Consider the following 17,051-nt stretch of genomic DNA (forward strand, 5'->3'; position numbering starts at 1 on the left):
GGATAGCGTTAAATTTGAAATTTGGTATGAGAATCAAGGTTGGTAAGTAAGTTTGATATATGATATATACTATGGCTGCGAACTGTACAAAAAGGTACTAAAATTGCAACAGGTTCGTTTGTGGTGAACGGATGAAGCTGAAATTTAATATTGGGGTCCCTGTTGGTTCTAGGTTTGGTATAAAAATGTGGTTAAATTTGGCATAAAAATAGTACTATATTTGATACAATTTGGTATTCGGTGAAGAAATAGTACTTGAAATCTGAAATTTGGTATTAAGGTCGCTTTTAATGTGTTGCTTGGACATATGGAGGTGGTTTCGGAAATTGTGTACTTAAATTGTATATCTGTGTTTGAGATTTGGCGATGGATTGGAAATCCGTCCTATATTTCTACGAAAAGTAATAAATGGTACTACATTTGGTATTGGGGAAAGGGATAGCACTGGAAACTTCAAATTTGTTATTGAGGTCACTGTTGGTGAAATTCTGAAATTTGATACTGAGATCGCTGTTGGTTTGAAAAGTTTACATATGGAGAAGATGAAATAGTTTTGAACAAAAAAAAAAATTGGATGTAGGTCCATTGTGCAGTGGTTTTAATAATATCCTCCTCGGTAAACTTCAAAATGAACGATTTTGAAGACTTTTTGGTGCAAAAGGTAAAACATGAATAATATATAGAAACTTAAAAATCTTAAAATTTAGTACGATCTATGAAGTTTTGATTACATTTGTTTTGTACATTTCGAGTATTAAAAGGTCTTAGCCCGAACTGTTGGAACGAATCTAAAATTTTAAGGTGGACTTATCGCTGACGAAGTAGCTGACCCTTGCTTGTGTTTAAATATATTCTTTAATATTATTTATTTTCTATTTTAGGTTATGGTTTCAAAATTGAATAATTGGATGAGCAATGTAAGTATTAAGCCCTTTCTAAGCAAATTTTATCTTTACAAATTTTTTTCTGAATCAAGCTATATCAGCCATTTTGAAACTCGTTCTATCAAATGTGTCCCATGATATAATTAAGAAGGTTTCCTCATTTTCCAGCTCAGAATTTTCTATAATTTTACATCATTCCCGCTTGTGATTTGTGTACACATAATAGATTTATGAATACCGACTTTCGCAATGGGATGTGGTCAAAGGTATAATTTTGAAAAAAAGTAAACGTATGATTTATCCAATATTCGCCATAGTCCCAATTTAATGATACCATCGGATCTTAAGGAAATCGCAGGTTTGGATCTACTTTCAAACCAAATAAGTTGTAGAACATTGACCTAAGATTTAAGGCATTAATCCTATTTCCAAATCGATTTGATTACAATTTTATGTTTTTTTACTATTTTTGTTAATAGAAGATGTCAGAACCAGGTCAGTGGATTCAAGCTATTTTTTTCTCTTTTTGTTTGTTCGTCATTCCGTTTGTAACGTCTCGAAATATACTTTTTAGACCCCACAAGTACATATTCTTGATCAGTATAAAACTCTATGTCGATTTAGTGATTTCCTTCTGTCGTCTATCTGTGGAAATCACTCTAGCTTCCGAACGAATCGAAGTAGGTTGATAAAATTTTACTCAGATGAGTGTTTGTTCTGCAGGAGTTTTGGTATTGAAGCTATTGAGGCTATATAGGTCTATATAGGTCCACGTTTAGATATAGTCCCCATATAACTGTACCTCCCTATATTCAGTATTTTCACGATTTTAATTTAAGTACTACAGCCTGTGACAGAAACTTGTCTATGCAAGTCCAGGTCTTCGTATAGCCCCCTTATATCGGTACCTCTCTATATACCGTATTTTGATAAATTTAGCTACATTATTCACCGGATTTTTTTTCAAGTTTCGTATTTAAATATTGTAATGGCCATGACAAAATTTGGCTTTGCAGGTCCACGTCTTCGTATAGACCCTAATATAAAAACAACTCCCTATATTCGGTCAAACGAAATTTTTAACGGATTTTGCTTTTATTTGAAAATTTCCAAATTCCTTCCAAATGGTGGAGGGTATTTCAAGTTCGGCCCGACCGAGCTTACTGCTTGTTTACTTGTTTCCAATTATGTTGGTTATTTTATTATTATTATTATTATTATTATTATTATTATTATTATTATTATTATTATTATTATTATTATTATTATTATTATTATTATTATTATTATTATTATTATTATTATTATTATTATTATTATTATTATTATTATTATTATAATTATTATTAGTATTATTATTATTATATATATTTTTATTACTATTTTTTTTAATCTTAAGGGAATTTATATCCAATTTCGTATGTTGAGGTTTTTTGCTGTTAAGTAAATATTTTCAATCTAAAATTCTGATATTTCTTGCAATTTAAGCCAGTCAGTGGCACCCAATATACCCTTTCATTAGCTTCAAAGATTAGTATTAATATTAAAACCAACTTTTTACCAGAGATTTATCTTTTCTCGGTCCTCTCTTTTATTTGTGAAATAAAATTGTCTGTAGGCTCGAGGTCTTTTGAAATTTTCATTCTACAAAAAATAACTTTATAATAATTTCCCAAAAAAAAAAAAAATATATGTTTTCTGAATTGTTTTTGCCCATAATTTAAATATCTATTTTAAATTCAAAAGATAAATAAAATTCTTACTTACCATACAAAACAGTTAAGACTTTTAGCTTTTCCAACGGATATGTGACATAGGCATAGATGAAGAAGAAATGGAGGGCGAAAATCATGATGATGTTACCCCATTTCAGTGGTGCATCGAATTGAATGCCGAAAACTTTGTCACCCTTGAAATTTTTGGTGTACTCTTCCAAGTCGACATGATGTTTCTGTTCGATATTTTTCACCTCACCATCGACGGCCGAGACCAACGGTTGGCCATTCTTGGCGGGGAAGCCGTTGGCAGCTGCTGAACTTTTGCCATTGGTGGTAACACGATGTTTCAATTCGGTTTGTTGTTGTTGTTGTTGTGATGGCGAAGACATTGAAGTTTCAATGCTGGTGGTACTGCTGCGATCGGACATTGCTAAGTGACCCATGTTGTTGATGTTGGTTGGGTTTAAATAATGGTGAGGATGATGATGGTGTGTGAATGGTAGTAGATGGCTGTTTTGAAAAATTAACACTTTTTTTTAAAATAAATCTAAGTTAAAAATTATTTTTTTTGTTTTTGGTACAAAATTTTCAAGTCTTTTTACTGTACCAAAATGTAAAGTTACAAAATGCAATAGGGTTTTTACGTTGATGGACTAACATTTGTTTTTAGTGTTTTGGGGTAGGGGAGTTGGATTTGTTTTTTTTTTATTATTTTTTTTTTCAAAAGTAATTATAAAAAATAGTTTTATTTAATTTTCTTTATTTTTTTTTTGGTTTATTTTTTTCTTCACTTCTCTTTTCACTTAAGAGTTATATCTCTTTTTTGTTTAAATTTTTCGTTTTTTTTTTTTTTTTTTTTTGGTGAAACAAATTTACTTTTCTTCTTTTTCTTCTCTTCTTCTTTAACTTTGGTACATACACGATTTATATAAGTTGATGAGTTATAAGTAAAAACCAAAACGTTTTGGTTTTTTCGCTTTAAATTTTCAAGTTTAACATCCGCTTAGGGCTTATCTAACGACCGTTACTCCTAGACGTTTCGCTAATAAATGACCAGAGTTGAAGATGTTAAAATTCATTTCTATCGGCCGAGGAAAGCCACAAGATCGGTTTTAATGCCACTGTCATGCCACAGATACAATGACGACGAACGACAGCGACAAGCACGACAACTACAGCCACAAGCACGAAGCCACGACACACACAGTTCACCTACGACCGAAACCACAACGAAAGCTTAGTGGCTGTACGACCCCAAGCTGCTATTCTTTTGTGTGCGAAGAATTTCGACTTCAAAAAGTTAGCTGGCGCACCTGTGTGCGTGCGTGTTACCCCATGCATTTGTTAACGCGTTAATGTTCATGCATACAAACATACATATGTATATTACTCATACGTACACGATTGTCTGGGTTAAACCACAACTTCATTTCAACCAAGTCCAGTGTTGCCATTTTCATTTGTAAAAAATGCTAATGAATCGAAAAACACGTTGTTATGTGGTTGCCTTATGGGGGGTTTTCCTAACCATCTCCCCGATTATGATCGGAAACATACCAAGTACGTCATTCATCTTAAAATGACGCATATGGGGTGTAAAGATTTCACAACGAACAGGTCGTTTCATTTGTATTCAATAATATCGCCCAAAGTTCCAAAATAGCGCATCTACACATAATGATGTAGGATAGGTCGGAATCAATAAGTTTCCTTATTTTATTTCGCAAAATAAAAAAAAAAATACAAAAAGTTGGACCGAGTCAAACCTGTGATACCCTCCAGTATTTCGAAAGCTGTATTTTACAAAGAATGTCTGTAAGTTTTGACACCAAGTATATATGTTATTCGGAATTTGCTATACAAAATGTAAAAAAATCCGCCAAAGCTAAAATAGTCATAAGAAATTACACCTATTACGAACTCCAAACAGCAAGCTTGAAATAATTATATTGAAAAATGTGATATAAATCATGTCAATGCCGAATCCACCCGATATTCGATACATTTATATTGATGATTTTTCCATAAAGAGAACATGGAATCTCTGTGAACATTAAGATGTTGCCAATACATGCAAATACCGAATATTGAGAGCAATGCCAAAATTTGGGCATATGTGTATATTTTTTTGCAAATATACGTATATATGGAGGCTATATAGAAACCCACTCAATTTCGTTCGGAAGCTTTGATATCATCATCACACCAGATTCTGTGTTGGAAAAAAATTGGGATGTGTAAAATTTAAGAGAATCGAATGTTTGCTTCGCATTTTATAAATGTTATAATTATTCAAAAATTTCGACCAGTTCTGCGAGAAGTACAAGAATGATTGAAGCGCCATATATCATCTCCACCCAGATCTTGTGTCAATAAAAATATTGGAATATGTGAAATTTAATGCGAATTGAATGTTTATTTCATATTTTGAGTATTATGGTTGTTTAAAATGTTGACCTCTGTTGGTGAGATACCAGAAGGAGTAGGCCGATGTATTCCATCTTCACGCCTGATCTTGTGTTGATTAAAAAATTGAGATGTTGCGAGTTTAAAAGGAATCCTATGCACATTTCACCTGTTATTAAGTGCATGGTTATTTTAAATGTTGACCCTTCGTGTGGGTAGAAATATTGAGATCAGGAAAATTTTAAGACAATTGGATTAGGTACCAGAAGGAGGGGACTGATATTTCCCATCTTTGAACTTGATTTAAGTTTGGTAATAATATTACGATGTGCCCAGATTGAACCGAATCGGGCATTTCTAGAGTTGTCGTGGGCTTCAGCCAGACACACCTAGATCGACTGCAAATGTCCCCTAACCACTTTCGATGAGGCACGTTTTGACTGCAACAAATGGCAAAGGATATAAAGAGTTTTTACGTTCGGAAACAGTCGAGAGTCAAAATTGTATATACATATGCACAAAAAATAAAATAATGTTTTTCAACACAAATTGAAGGCGAGGCTGCTTTCCGATTCTCTTATTTAGGGATAATTAAAAAAAAATCTGAACCAATTTCGTCAAATTTTGTCAAGGTTATTTTAGGCATTATCTGATATATTCTATCTAAAATTGTCATGAAGTGTATACTACGGATTTAACATCAACATTCTTCTAGAGGCTGAATCTGAAACGCATGTGAGGGACTTCAAACCCCAAATCGAATGAAACATATACAGGATGAGATGAAAAAAATGCAACAAACTTCAGACTGCTGTAATTTCTAAGCCGCCAGAAAAAAAGTTATTCGTGATGGAATTCAAGCTTAACAGTGTGATTTCTTTAAATTTGGCTGGAAAAGAATAAGTGACTATCGTTAGAGCACTCCAGCATTTTAATGTGAAAAATCTTTTGTGTCTCGTACCATCGCTCCTTACCGTGATACTAGTAGTGGACTATACTAGTGGACAGTAGAAAACAGCAACATCAGCAGAAATGGTTAGAAAAGTAAATGGGCTCGGGGTAAAGCCACTGAAATTCCAAAAAGTGTAAGAACATACACTGCAACAGAAAGAAAATAGATTCAAAAGGGCTACAGAGTTGCTTCGCTTGGTCGAAATTAATGAACAGCCGAATTTGGTTTTCTCCGATGCGAAAACATTCGTTGTCCAGCAGTTTGTAAACAAACAAAATGATAGTGTCTACTTACCAAAGAGGTCAGCTGAAAATGTGCACCTTCGGTTAGTTACCAGAACTCAAGCGCCGGCCATGGTGATGGTGTGGGCCGCCAACAGCCGATGGTGGCTCTCCGCTTGTATTAATCAATTGAAAATATTTTGGAGGGTATATTAAAGTCTTGGGCACGCAAACATTTTGGCTGCAGACCTTGATCAAACCAACAGGACTCAGCACGCGCCTACCAAGAATGGTACAAAATTAGGTTCCTCGCTTCATTTCCAGCGCACAATGGCCACCAAAATCTCCGGATACCAATCCGTTGGTCTATTGTGTCTGAAGTATTTTGGAAAGCAAGGTTGGCACTAAAAAATACCAAAGCGTCGATAATCTCAAGCAAGCACTTCGCTGGAAGCGAACCAAAATGCCGCAGAGCAACATTCGGACAGCGTGTGATGGTTTCATTGGCCGTTTGAAGGCCATAATTCGTGCCAAAGGTGACCAATTCGAACAAATCTAAACTTATTCTAAAAGTTGATGCTATTTCCGACATTTTTTGTTTTCATTCAATAAAATTTAAAAAAAATGTAAAAATTATGGCGTTTGACTTTGTTGCATGTTTTTTATCTCATCCTGTATATGGGAGCTATAGCTATATCTAAACCGATTTTCACCAAAATTTGAAGCACTTGCTTTTATGCTGAATTCCATCGGAAGTGCTAAAATTCTGTCAATGTATGCTGACATTAGCCATTTGGTGCACAAAAAAACTGAAATCAGATAAAGATTTATATGGGAGCTATATCCAAATCTGTTGTAGAGTGCATATTACTCATATGAGGGACGTTAACACCAAATCGGATAAAAACATATATATGGGGGCTATAGCTCTATCCGAACCGATTTTCATCAAATTTGATGTACTTGTTTCTAGGATGAATTCAGTTGGAATTGCCAAAGTACAGGTCATTTGGTTTGATATAAGCCAAAAAACCTGAAATAGGATAAATATGTATATATATGGGAGCTGTATCCACATCTAAACCGATCTTGTCCAAATTTGAAATACTTATGTTTGAGCTCCATATGTTATCTGGCACCAAATATCATTCTTGTGGACTGCATATTACGCATGTGAGGGACTTAATCATCAAAACGGATGCAAAATATATATGGGAGCTATAGCTATATCTAAACTGATTTCCACCAAATTTAATGTACTTGCTTCTAAACTGAATTCGGTCGTATGCGCCAAATTTGAGGCACAATTAACACGAAATCGGTTGAAGATACGTACGTATGGGATTCTCACAAATTTCAATAAGGTCCTTTTTGGAAAATTTCATCTCAATCGGATTATAATTGCGACCTGCATTTACTTCACAAAAATACATCGACAAATGGACGGACACACATGCATAAATCGACTCAGTAAGTGAATATATGAAGATCCTTAAAAGTAACTTCGGCATGTTACAATCAAATGCACAAATACATAAGACCCTGTGCCACATTGTGGTGTCGGGTATAAATACCCCCTATAAATAAGAGGGTATTTATATCCGACAAAGGGAAATATATAAAACAAATATGCCAATAATTCGCAATAATTGGCAACCACGTTTTACACCAACATCATCACTCCAACTATCTTTGGTTGTGTGCGTTAAAACTCCTCGTGGCAGCTTTTGTAGCACACAATACAGACACAAAAAACAAAACTATTGTCACTGAATTGTAAACATTACCACATTCAACATTCGGTATTCAAACGAATTAATTCATTCACCTGTTCGTAATGTTTTGGTGTTGTCGTGTCGGCTAACTATCTGTGGCTTAGTGCCAATATCAAATAGTCGAAAAACTTTCATGCGAATTTGCACGGAGTCGATTTTCTAAGATAACGATTTTGTTTTAGAAATGAAAAGAATTTAAATATTATGATTTTCATAATTTATATTGTGTCGGCCAAAACAATGTTAAGGGACTTTACAAAGCCCTTCAAATATATTGTCCAATCTGAAACATAGAACTCTTACAAGTCAATAGTTTTTTTCTTCTGATGTTCTAATTTGAATAACGGGTTTTGTGGCGACTTTTAAATATATATTTAAATGAAGTATGCACGTTATCGGCTCGTGGCTCGAACACATGTATGCAGGCCTGAAGAATTTGTGAGACAAATTTCCTAATTTATAAAAAAAGAAATATTCTCATAATTTAGCAACCACATTTTTCATTCATGAATTTAAATGAAATAAAAATCGTAATTAATTATTATTTATAATCTATAATAAACGAAAGGCTTAAAACGATACATGTGATCGGTATTATATTTAATTTTGTGGATAATTTTGTATTCAGTTTTAATTCAAGAAGAAATGAATGACAAAATGAAAGAAATTAAATATATGTTAATTGTTCTGCATAAAACATAAATGATGAATTTAGTGCTGTAGTACATAACGTTCATAGTTCATTGTCGGACATAAATTGTCATCATCTTTTTTATATCCACCACCCTACTATGGAGGGTATATTAACTTTGTTCTTTCGTTTCTAGCTTCTAGAAATAATCTCGTTAGATTCTATAATGCATATATATATTACTGATCAGCGTAAAATTCTAAGGCGGTGTAGCCATGTCCGTCTGTTTTTTGGTAATCATGTATTTTATAAAATTTTGACAAAATTTTATTCAAATGTGTGTTTCGTCTGCAGGACTTTTGGTATTGATAATGGGCTATATAGGTCCACGTTTCCCCCATATACCTCCCCCATGTACCTCCCTATATTCTTTATTTTGATGATTTTAGCAACATTATTCACCGCAATTATTCAAAATGAAAGAAAATTGCATATTCAGGTCCAGATCTTTGTATAGCCCCATATAACTGTACCTCCCTATATTTGTTATTTGGAGGATTTAAGCGACATTATTCACCAGAAACGTTTCAAATTTCTATTTGAAGTTCCTAATGGGAACATCAGTCTATGAAAGAAAATTCTCTATACAAGTCCAGGTCTTCGTATAACCCTCATGTAACGGTACCACGGGCCGATTTTCGGTAATTTTAAGAAAATTTTTTAAGATCTACATTTGTTATTTTATTTATCTCTTTTTAAATTTCTACGTTTGTTCCATTGTGGAGGGCATTCAAAGTTCGTCCCGGTCGAACTTACGTAAAAAATTCTAAGACGATTTAGCCATGTCCGTCTGCATGTCTGTTGTAATCACGCTATCTTTCGAACAAATAGAGATAGAAGGCTAAAATTTTTCACACGTGTTTATTTTTCCAGTAGGCAGGTTAAGTTCGTAAATAGGCCATGTAGGTCCAACTTATCATGTAGCCCCCATATAACGGTACCCCCCGATATTCGTTATTTTGATGATTTTAGCGACATTATTTACCGCGATTGTTTCAAATTTCGCATGTGAAATTCGTAATGGATACTTCAGCCCATGCCAGAAAATTGTCTGTGCAGGTCCACGTCTTTGTATAGCCCCTATATAACGGTACCTCCTATATTCGGTATTTTGATGATTTTAGCTACATTATAAACAGATTTTTCTTCAAGTTTCGCATATAAATATTGTAATAACTTATGACAAAATTTGCCTATGCAGGTCCACGTCGTCGTATAGTCATTCGGTAGTTTTAAGATTTTAACAGAATTTTTAACGGATTTTATTTTTTTGGAAATTGCCAAATTTATTCCAAATGGTGGAGGGTATTAAATGTTCGGCCTGGTCGAACTTACAGCTTTTTTACTTGTTTATTTTATTTATTTCTTTTTAAATTCCTACGTTTGTTCCATTGTTCCATTGTGGAGGGCATTCAAAGTTCGTCCCCGCCGAACTTACAGTTTTTTTACTTGTTTCTGTAGAAGATCGCCCCCTCAATTTGCCCCTCTTCGATAGTCAATAGCAACATTAATCCCCCTTTGCTATTATGCAGACACAAATTTTAGAAATTACAAAAGAAAAAAAACTCACATCATTTTATTATATTTTCAAACCCTCCACCTTGGAAAGGAGGTTATATTCCGTTTGTAACATCCCTAAATATTCGTCGTAGACCCCATAAAGTATATATATTTATAATCAGCATAAAATTCTAAGTCGATTTAACGTTGTCCGTCTGTCTGTATGTCTGTTGAAGTCACGATACAGCCCACATTATTTGACGTAGAGCGGCAACATTTATCAGAACAATTTGTATTGTGTCTAGGATGGTTGATATTGAAAATGAGATATATCGGTCCATGTTTTGGTATAGTCCCCATATAACGGTACCTCCTTTTAATGATTTTTGCCACATTTTTTCACGGATTTGTCTGAAAATTGGGATTTGTAGGTCAAAATGGATCCTAGATCGTGTGGTGAAACATTGTATGTATAGGTCCACGCTTTGGTATAGCCCCCATATAAAGGTACCTCTCGATATTCGGTATTTTGATGATTTTTGCCATATTTTTTCACGGATTTGTCTAGATATTGGTATTTGTAGTTCGTGATGGGTTCTAGCTCCGGTGGCGAAACATTGCATGTATAGGTCCACGATTTGGTATAGCCTCCATATAACGGTACCTTCCAATATTCGGTATTTTGAAGGTTTTTGCCACATTTTTTCACAGATTTGTCTGAAAATTGGTATTTGTAGATCATATTGAGTCCTAGTTCGTGTGGCGCAACATTGTATGTAAAGGTCAACGATTTGGTATAGCCCCCATATAACGGTATCCCCGATATTCGGTATTTTTATGATTTTTGCCAAATTCTATCGAGATCGGATCAGATTCCCATATAGCCATGTATATCTTTATCCGATATCAGGTTTATTGTGCACCAAATGGCTAATATCAGCCCCTACGTAATGTATCTGGGTAATTCCAATTGAATATAGCCTAGAAACAAATGCTTCAAATTTAGGGAAATCGGTTCAGATAAAGCTATATTTCCCATATGCTGTTTTCATCCGATTTGGGGTCTAAAGTCCCTCACATGCGTAATATGCACATCATAACAATCATCTTTGGTACCAGATATCAGATACAGCTAAGAAATAAGTGTTTAAAATTTTGTTGAGATCGGTTCAGACGGAATTCAGCCTAAAAGCAGGTGCTTCAAATTTTGGTGAAAATCGTTTCAGAGATAGCCATAACTCCCATATATATTTTTATCCGATTTGGTGTTAAAGTCCCTCACCTTAACAATCATATTTGATACCGGGCATTAGATACTGCTCGAAAATACCTCTGACAAATTTTATCGAGATCGATTTAGATTTTATATATACATCTTCTTCCGATTTCATGGTTGTTGTCCACCATATATGTAATATTAGTCCAAATTGGATGGATTTTTCATATACAACCGAATTTTTCCATTTGGTGAAACTCGATCCGGTATATCTACTACTCTAATTAATATTTTTTAACATAATCATGCACTATATAACAGTGTTATTTGATACTAGAGGTAGAAATGCATCCGTCAAATTTGTTGAAAATCGATTCAGAGTTAGAAATAGTTCCCAATTTGTTACGTGGGCTCTACTTAATACGTGTAGGATATCTTATAGTTGGCCCGGTCTGACTTTATAATTTCCATGTTACTTACTGGTTTCATAATTTCGATGTCCAAATGTAAGTCTGAATCCTAACCGGTGGATGCATGACTTCAGTTCGGTAGTGTAATCGAATATTGCCGGATTAATGCGGTTGTGAAAAAAGTAAATAATGCTTGACTACAATTGCGAATTTCTGTTTCCTAGGGGATGTAGATGGAAATTCCCGATTTGGAATTTGCTCGTTTCGAGGTATTTCGTTTTTAATCGTGTTCCCGTTTTAGCTCTATTTCAACCTATGTAAAAAAAATTCAAGGTCAATAGTACTGGGTCATTAGATCAAACTCACTCAAGTTCGCTTATTTTATATCTCTTCAGAAAACTGGTTAAATCAGTCCACGTGTTCGTTCGTATGGCTTCTAAAAGTTTCAAACTAGAATAATTATTTCATTGTGCGTGTATTCAAGCCATGAGCCCACTGAATATCGAATTATTTAATATAGTTCATATGTAAATGCTTAATTGTCTTTAAAAATCGACATGTCAATCATCACAACCAATGCCACAGAAAATGTAAAACTAGTTTTTCAAAGTTCAGCGATCTCGAACTAAACAAATATGAAATAAATTTCGACACGTGTTCTGCAGTGTTTTATTATCGAACCTGCGATAAACCGCTGCACCTTACCGACTGACAATGTTGCTGTTGATGATGGGTTACGTTCCGAAAGACACATCGACCAGCAGCCAATAGGTGTTGTGAAATATTAATAAAATATGGAACACATTTTTGGGACTGCGCAGATTCAATGTTTTATCAATAACCGTGATTTTCGGCCATCTTTTTTGTCTCCGTTTTTTTCTGCCGTTACTTTCTGATCTGTCCATTTAGACATATTGTGCCGAAATTAGGGTTACTTTTGTTAATTTTTCGGCCTTTGTTGTTGTTCTTTTTCTTCGGCTTCTTCATTATCATGTTTGACTCCACGAACTTGATCGAATATAAAACTCCACCATTGCCATCAAAAATCGCTCTCTGATGAACTTCACCGCTGATGCTTTCTCTTTACGTAACACCCATGCCACCACACCACCACTCCACTCCACTCCACACCAGACCAGACCATTCATGATGTGGACATGGATGTGTGTGGATGAATGGTTTGAATAAATGAAATTTAAACAAAACCAAAAACCCAACCAGCCAAGAAAAAAATAATTTTACAACAACAAAGAATCCCATTCAAATGTTGGCTACTGAGTCAGCCATCAGTGTGTTAGGCAGTTGGCCTAGCCAGCATCCAAACGTATGGCTAGTTGGACGGTAAAAGGTTTCAACATACGGTTTGCGTTTGCTTTTCAAGTTTTCTTTCTCCTTGATGTTTTGGTTTACACAGTGGGAGGAAGAGACTAAAAAATAACAGCTGCAGGTTTTTATACCCTACACCACAAGGTGGTCAGGGTATTATGTCTTTGTCAAATTGTCAAATTTGCTGGAAATCGCTTCAGATATAGCTATAGCTCCCATACATATTGTTCATCCGATTTGTTGAATTTGCCCTGTATAGCCGTAATATGGACTCGTTAGTAACGATATTCGGGGAAATGCCTTTGCCAAATTATATCGAGATCGGTTCAGATTTAGATATAGCTCTCATATATATCTATCCGATTTCAAGTTAATTGTGCACCAAATGCATAATGCAAGCCCGAATTGAAAAGGGGCAAATGAATCGACAAATTTAGTAGAAATCGATTCAGAGGAGGATATTCTTCCGATATATTAGTTCCTTTGGACTTTTAATTATTATTATAATCATAGTTGGTACCATGGTACAATAAGTAGGTACAACAACTTCGTAAAATACAGAAATACACCCCTGAGGCTATGCCCGTATTCCATTAGAATTAGATATATACCCTCAGCCTATGTTCGATTATTTAAATATATTTTGGCTAGTGTTAAGATTATTCAAACGTCTGACCCTCTATGGAGCAGGTCCCGAAGGAATGGGCCAATATTGACCATTTCCTATCGGACCCAAAAATATGATATAATTATTTCGACAGATGTGCCAAGTCTAAATGGAATCGTATGTTAATTTGGCGTTTTATGAGCTTCATGGGTACTTAAAATTTCAATATTTTGTGGGGAAGGTACCAGAAGGAGTGGACCGATGTATTCCCCCTTCACACCATACAAATATAAGGATGTGTGAAATTTGAAAACAATCGGACTCTTATATCACATTTTAAGAGAGTTGTAATTATTCAAAATTTTGACCATTTGTGGGGGAGGTACTTGATGGAGTGGACCGATATTGTCCACTTTCACACCTGACCTAGCACTGACGCAAATATTGGGATTTGCAAAATTGGAGTAACTTCGGATTATCCTTTCTCTTTCTGTGTAAAAAAATATATTTTTGAAAATTTCGACCTTTTGTGGGGGAGGTACCAGAAGGAGTGGACCGATATTACCCATCTCCGAACTCGATCTAAGTTTGACAAAAATATTACGATGAAGCCAATTGGGACCAAATCGGATACTCCCTTCGAGAGTTATCGTGCGCTCCATCCAGCCAGACAGACGCTCGGACGGACGGACATAGCTAGATCGACTCCAAAATGTTCTGAAACGGATTTGGTCCAAGGAGACCTAGGGTCTAAAACCGTTATTTCGACTAGGCACGTTTTGGTCGTATCAAATGATATATACCCTCTGTAGCCATATGACTGAGAGTATAAAAACGCGAAAGATGAATTAAGTGCCTGGATTTTCTTTCAAAAATATGATCTAAATGGATCAATCCTCCAATTCCATGGCAAAAATGGTTATTACCTTTAGTGTGCGCCCTGCAATGTACGTTTCTTTCAATCATAGTTTTCGAATATATTTTGCTTTTCAAAAAAATAAATACATACACAAAATTAACAGCTGGTAGCACTACGTTACCTTTTTTTTTTGTACCATGGTTGGTACGATATAATTCTCACAAATTCTCGTTAAAAAAATTATTTGTTATGTGAAGCTCTACTAAATATACAAAGTGGTGTAGGGTATCATAAAGTCGGCCCCTCCCGACTTTAAGACTTTCTCTACTCTTACCTCCAGACAACAACAGTGACGTCGATACCAAATTTTAGAATTCCATCTCTATCCCAACACCAAAAGAGACCTCAGTAACGAATTTCGGGATTCCAGGTCTGTCCCCTCACCCAATACCCAATTTAGTACCACATAGTATTTTTTGAACAATTATAGTACACATATCAAAATCCAGCTCCATCTCTCAACTAAAACAGTGACATCTATATCAAACTTCAGGATTCCAGCTCAATTCCTTTTTCCAGTACCTAATTGAGTACCATTTCCAAACCATCGACAAATCTTAAATATAGATATCATCAGTAATACAAATACCAAATGTCAGAATTTTGTACCTATCCCTTCACCAAATACCAAATATAGTAGCCGTCAGTACTTTTCGTACAATTAGAGTACACATTTCCGAAACCACATCTATACGTCCAAGCTGCAAATTAAAAAAGACCATAATACCGAATTTCAGATTTCATGAACTATGTGTTAGTACTTTCCGTAATTTTGTAGTACATTTTTACAAACCAACTCTTTATCACAAACCTACCACCAACAGGGAACCCAATACAAATCTTCATAAGTCCACCCTCTTCCGATCACCCTTAACCAAACTGTTCCAACTGTAGTACCATGCCGTACAATTCGGACACTCAGTACACATTTCCAAAAACCATCTTCATATATCCAACTTACTTTCCAACCTTGGTCGCAGTGACCAAAAAGTGGCTAGTGAGCTGAACATATCGCAATATTCATTCGACAAATATTGAAAAATGAGTTCGGGGTAAAGCCATTAAAATTCCAAAAAGTGCAAGAACTTTCACCGCAACAGAAAGAAAATAGACTCAAAAGAGCTAAAGAGTTGCTCCGATTGGCCGAAAGTCGAAAACTGCCGAATTTGGTTTTTAAACAAACAAAATCATCGTGCTTACTTGCCAAAGAGGTTAGCTGAAAATGTACACATTCGGTTGGCGGTTGGCCACCAGAATTAAAGCGCCGGCCATTTTGTGGTGATGGTGTGGACCGCCATAACAAACGATCGTCGCTCTCCGCTCATAATAATCGACCGCGGCATCAGAATAAATGCCGAATATTATCACGAAAATATTCTGGAGGGTGTATTAAAGCCTTGGGTACGCAAACATTTTGGCCGCAGACCTAGGACATTCCAACAGGACTCAGCACCATCGCACTCAGCACGCGCCACCCAAGAATGATAACAAAATGAGGTTCCTCGCTTCATTTCCAGCGCACAATGGCCACCAAAATCTTCAGATACCAATCCGTTGGTCTATTGTGTCTGGAGTATTTGGAAAGGAAGGTTGACACTAAATAATACCAAGGTGTCGATCACCTCAAGCAAGCGCTTCGCCAGGAATGGACCAAAATACCGCAGAGCAACATTCGGGCAGCGTGTGACGATTTCATTGGCCATTTGAAGGTCATAACTCGCGCAAAAGATGACCAATTCGAACAAATCTAAATTTATTTCAAAATTTGGTGCTATTTCCGATTTGATTACATTCAATAAAATTTAAAAAATATATATAAAAATTATGGCGTTTGACTTTAATGCAGTTTCTTTTATCCCTGTATGTAGCTTGATCGACTCAGCTCGGCGGGATAGGATGATTCATATATAATTCTTATGTCGGGGACATTGGATTTCGAGGTGTTACATAATTTCTGGCCCAATCAAACTTATAATACCCCAACACTCAGTGTTGTAGGGTATACAAATTTACAAAGTATCCAGAAAAAGCTGAATTGACTTATCTGTAGATAAAAATAAAACAGAGTTAAAGTCGAGGTTAAATTTATTTCATTCTTAATTTCTGTACAGTGGACTATTTTTATCTGATGGGCGATAAATTTTTCAGGGAATTCGTTCGTTCTTCGTTTTTATGTTAGTATTTTTTTAAATGCGTTAATTTTTCCTTCTGTTCGCCCTTTTTTGTATTTTTTTATTAACCTTTTCATATCCCGCGGTTTATAATTTGCTACATAAATTTCTTAAAATTGCCAACTCTTTTAACACTTTTCTCTTGAAACGTATTTTCCAAGACTTATACATATTTATAATCGATACACCCCATTATTCAATTCATTTACAATTCATTTTGAAAAATCCATCAAGAAAGTTAATCAAATGTATGCT

At 35.1% G+C, this 17,051-nt stretch overlaps 1 protein-coding gene across 4 annotated transcripts in view; it reads right to left on the reverse strand.

Annotated features, from left to right (window-relative positions):
- LOC101887561 (acyl-CoA Delta-9 desaturase) overlaps window positions 1-17,051 on the reverse strand; it is a 79,105-nt gene that overhangs the window by 26,659 nt on the left and 35,395 nt on the right. The window contains exons 1-2 of one of the 4 annotated variants that reach the window (XM_005179649.4): window positions 3,522-3,690; window positions 2,652-3,112 (exon numbers count right to left, since the gene is read on the reverse strand). In XM_005179649.4, coding sequence (XP_005179706.2) covers window positions 2,652-3,045 — 394 coding nt within the window. In that variant the 5' untranslated portion in view covers window positions 3,046-3,112; window positions 3,522-3,690. Of the gene's footprint in view, window positions 1-2,651; window positions 3,375-3,521; window positions 3,691-17,051 lie in introns of those variants that run through there. The other 3 variants (XM_059121548.1, XM_059121551.1, XM_020035426.2) reach the window with 3 other exon arrangements.

Source organism: Musca domestica, unplaced genomic scaffold (assembly GCF_030504385.1).
Source record: "Musca domestica strain aabys unplaced genomic scaffold, Musca_domestica.polishedcontigs.V.1.1 1, whole genome shotgun sequence".
NCBI lineage: Eukaryota > Metazoa > Arthropoda > Insecta > Diptera > Muscidae > Musca > Musca domestica.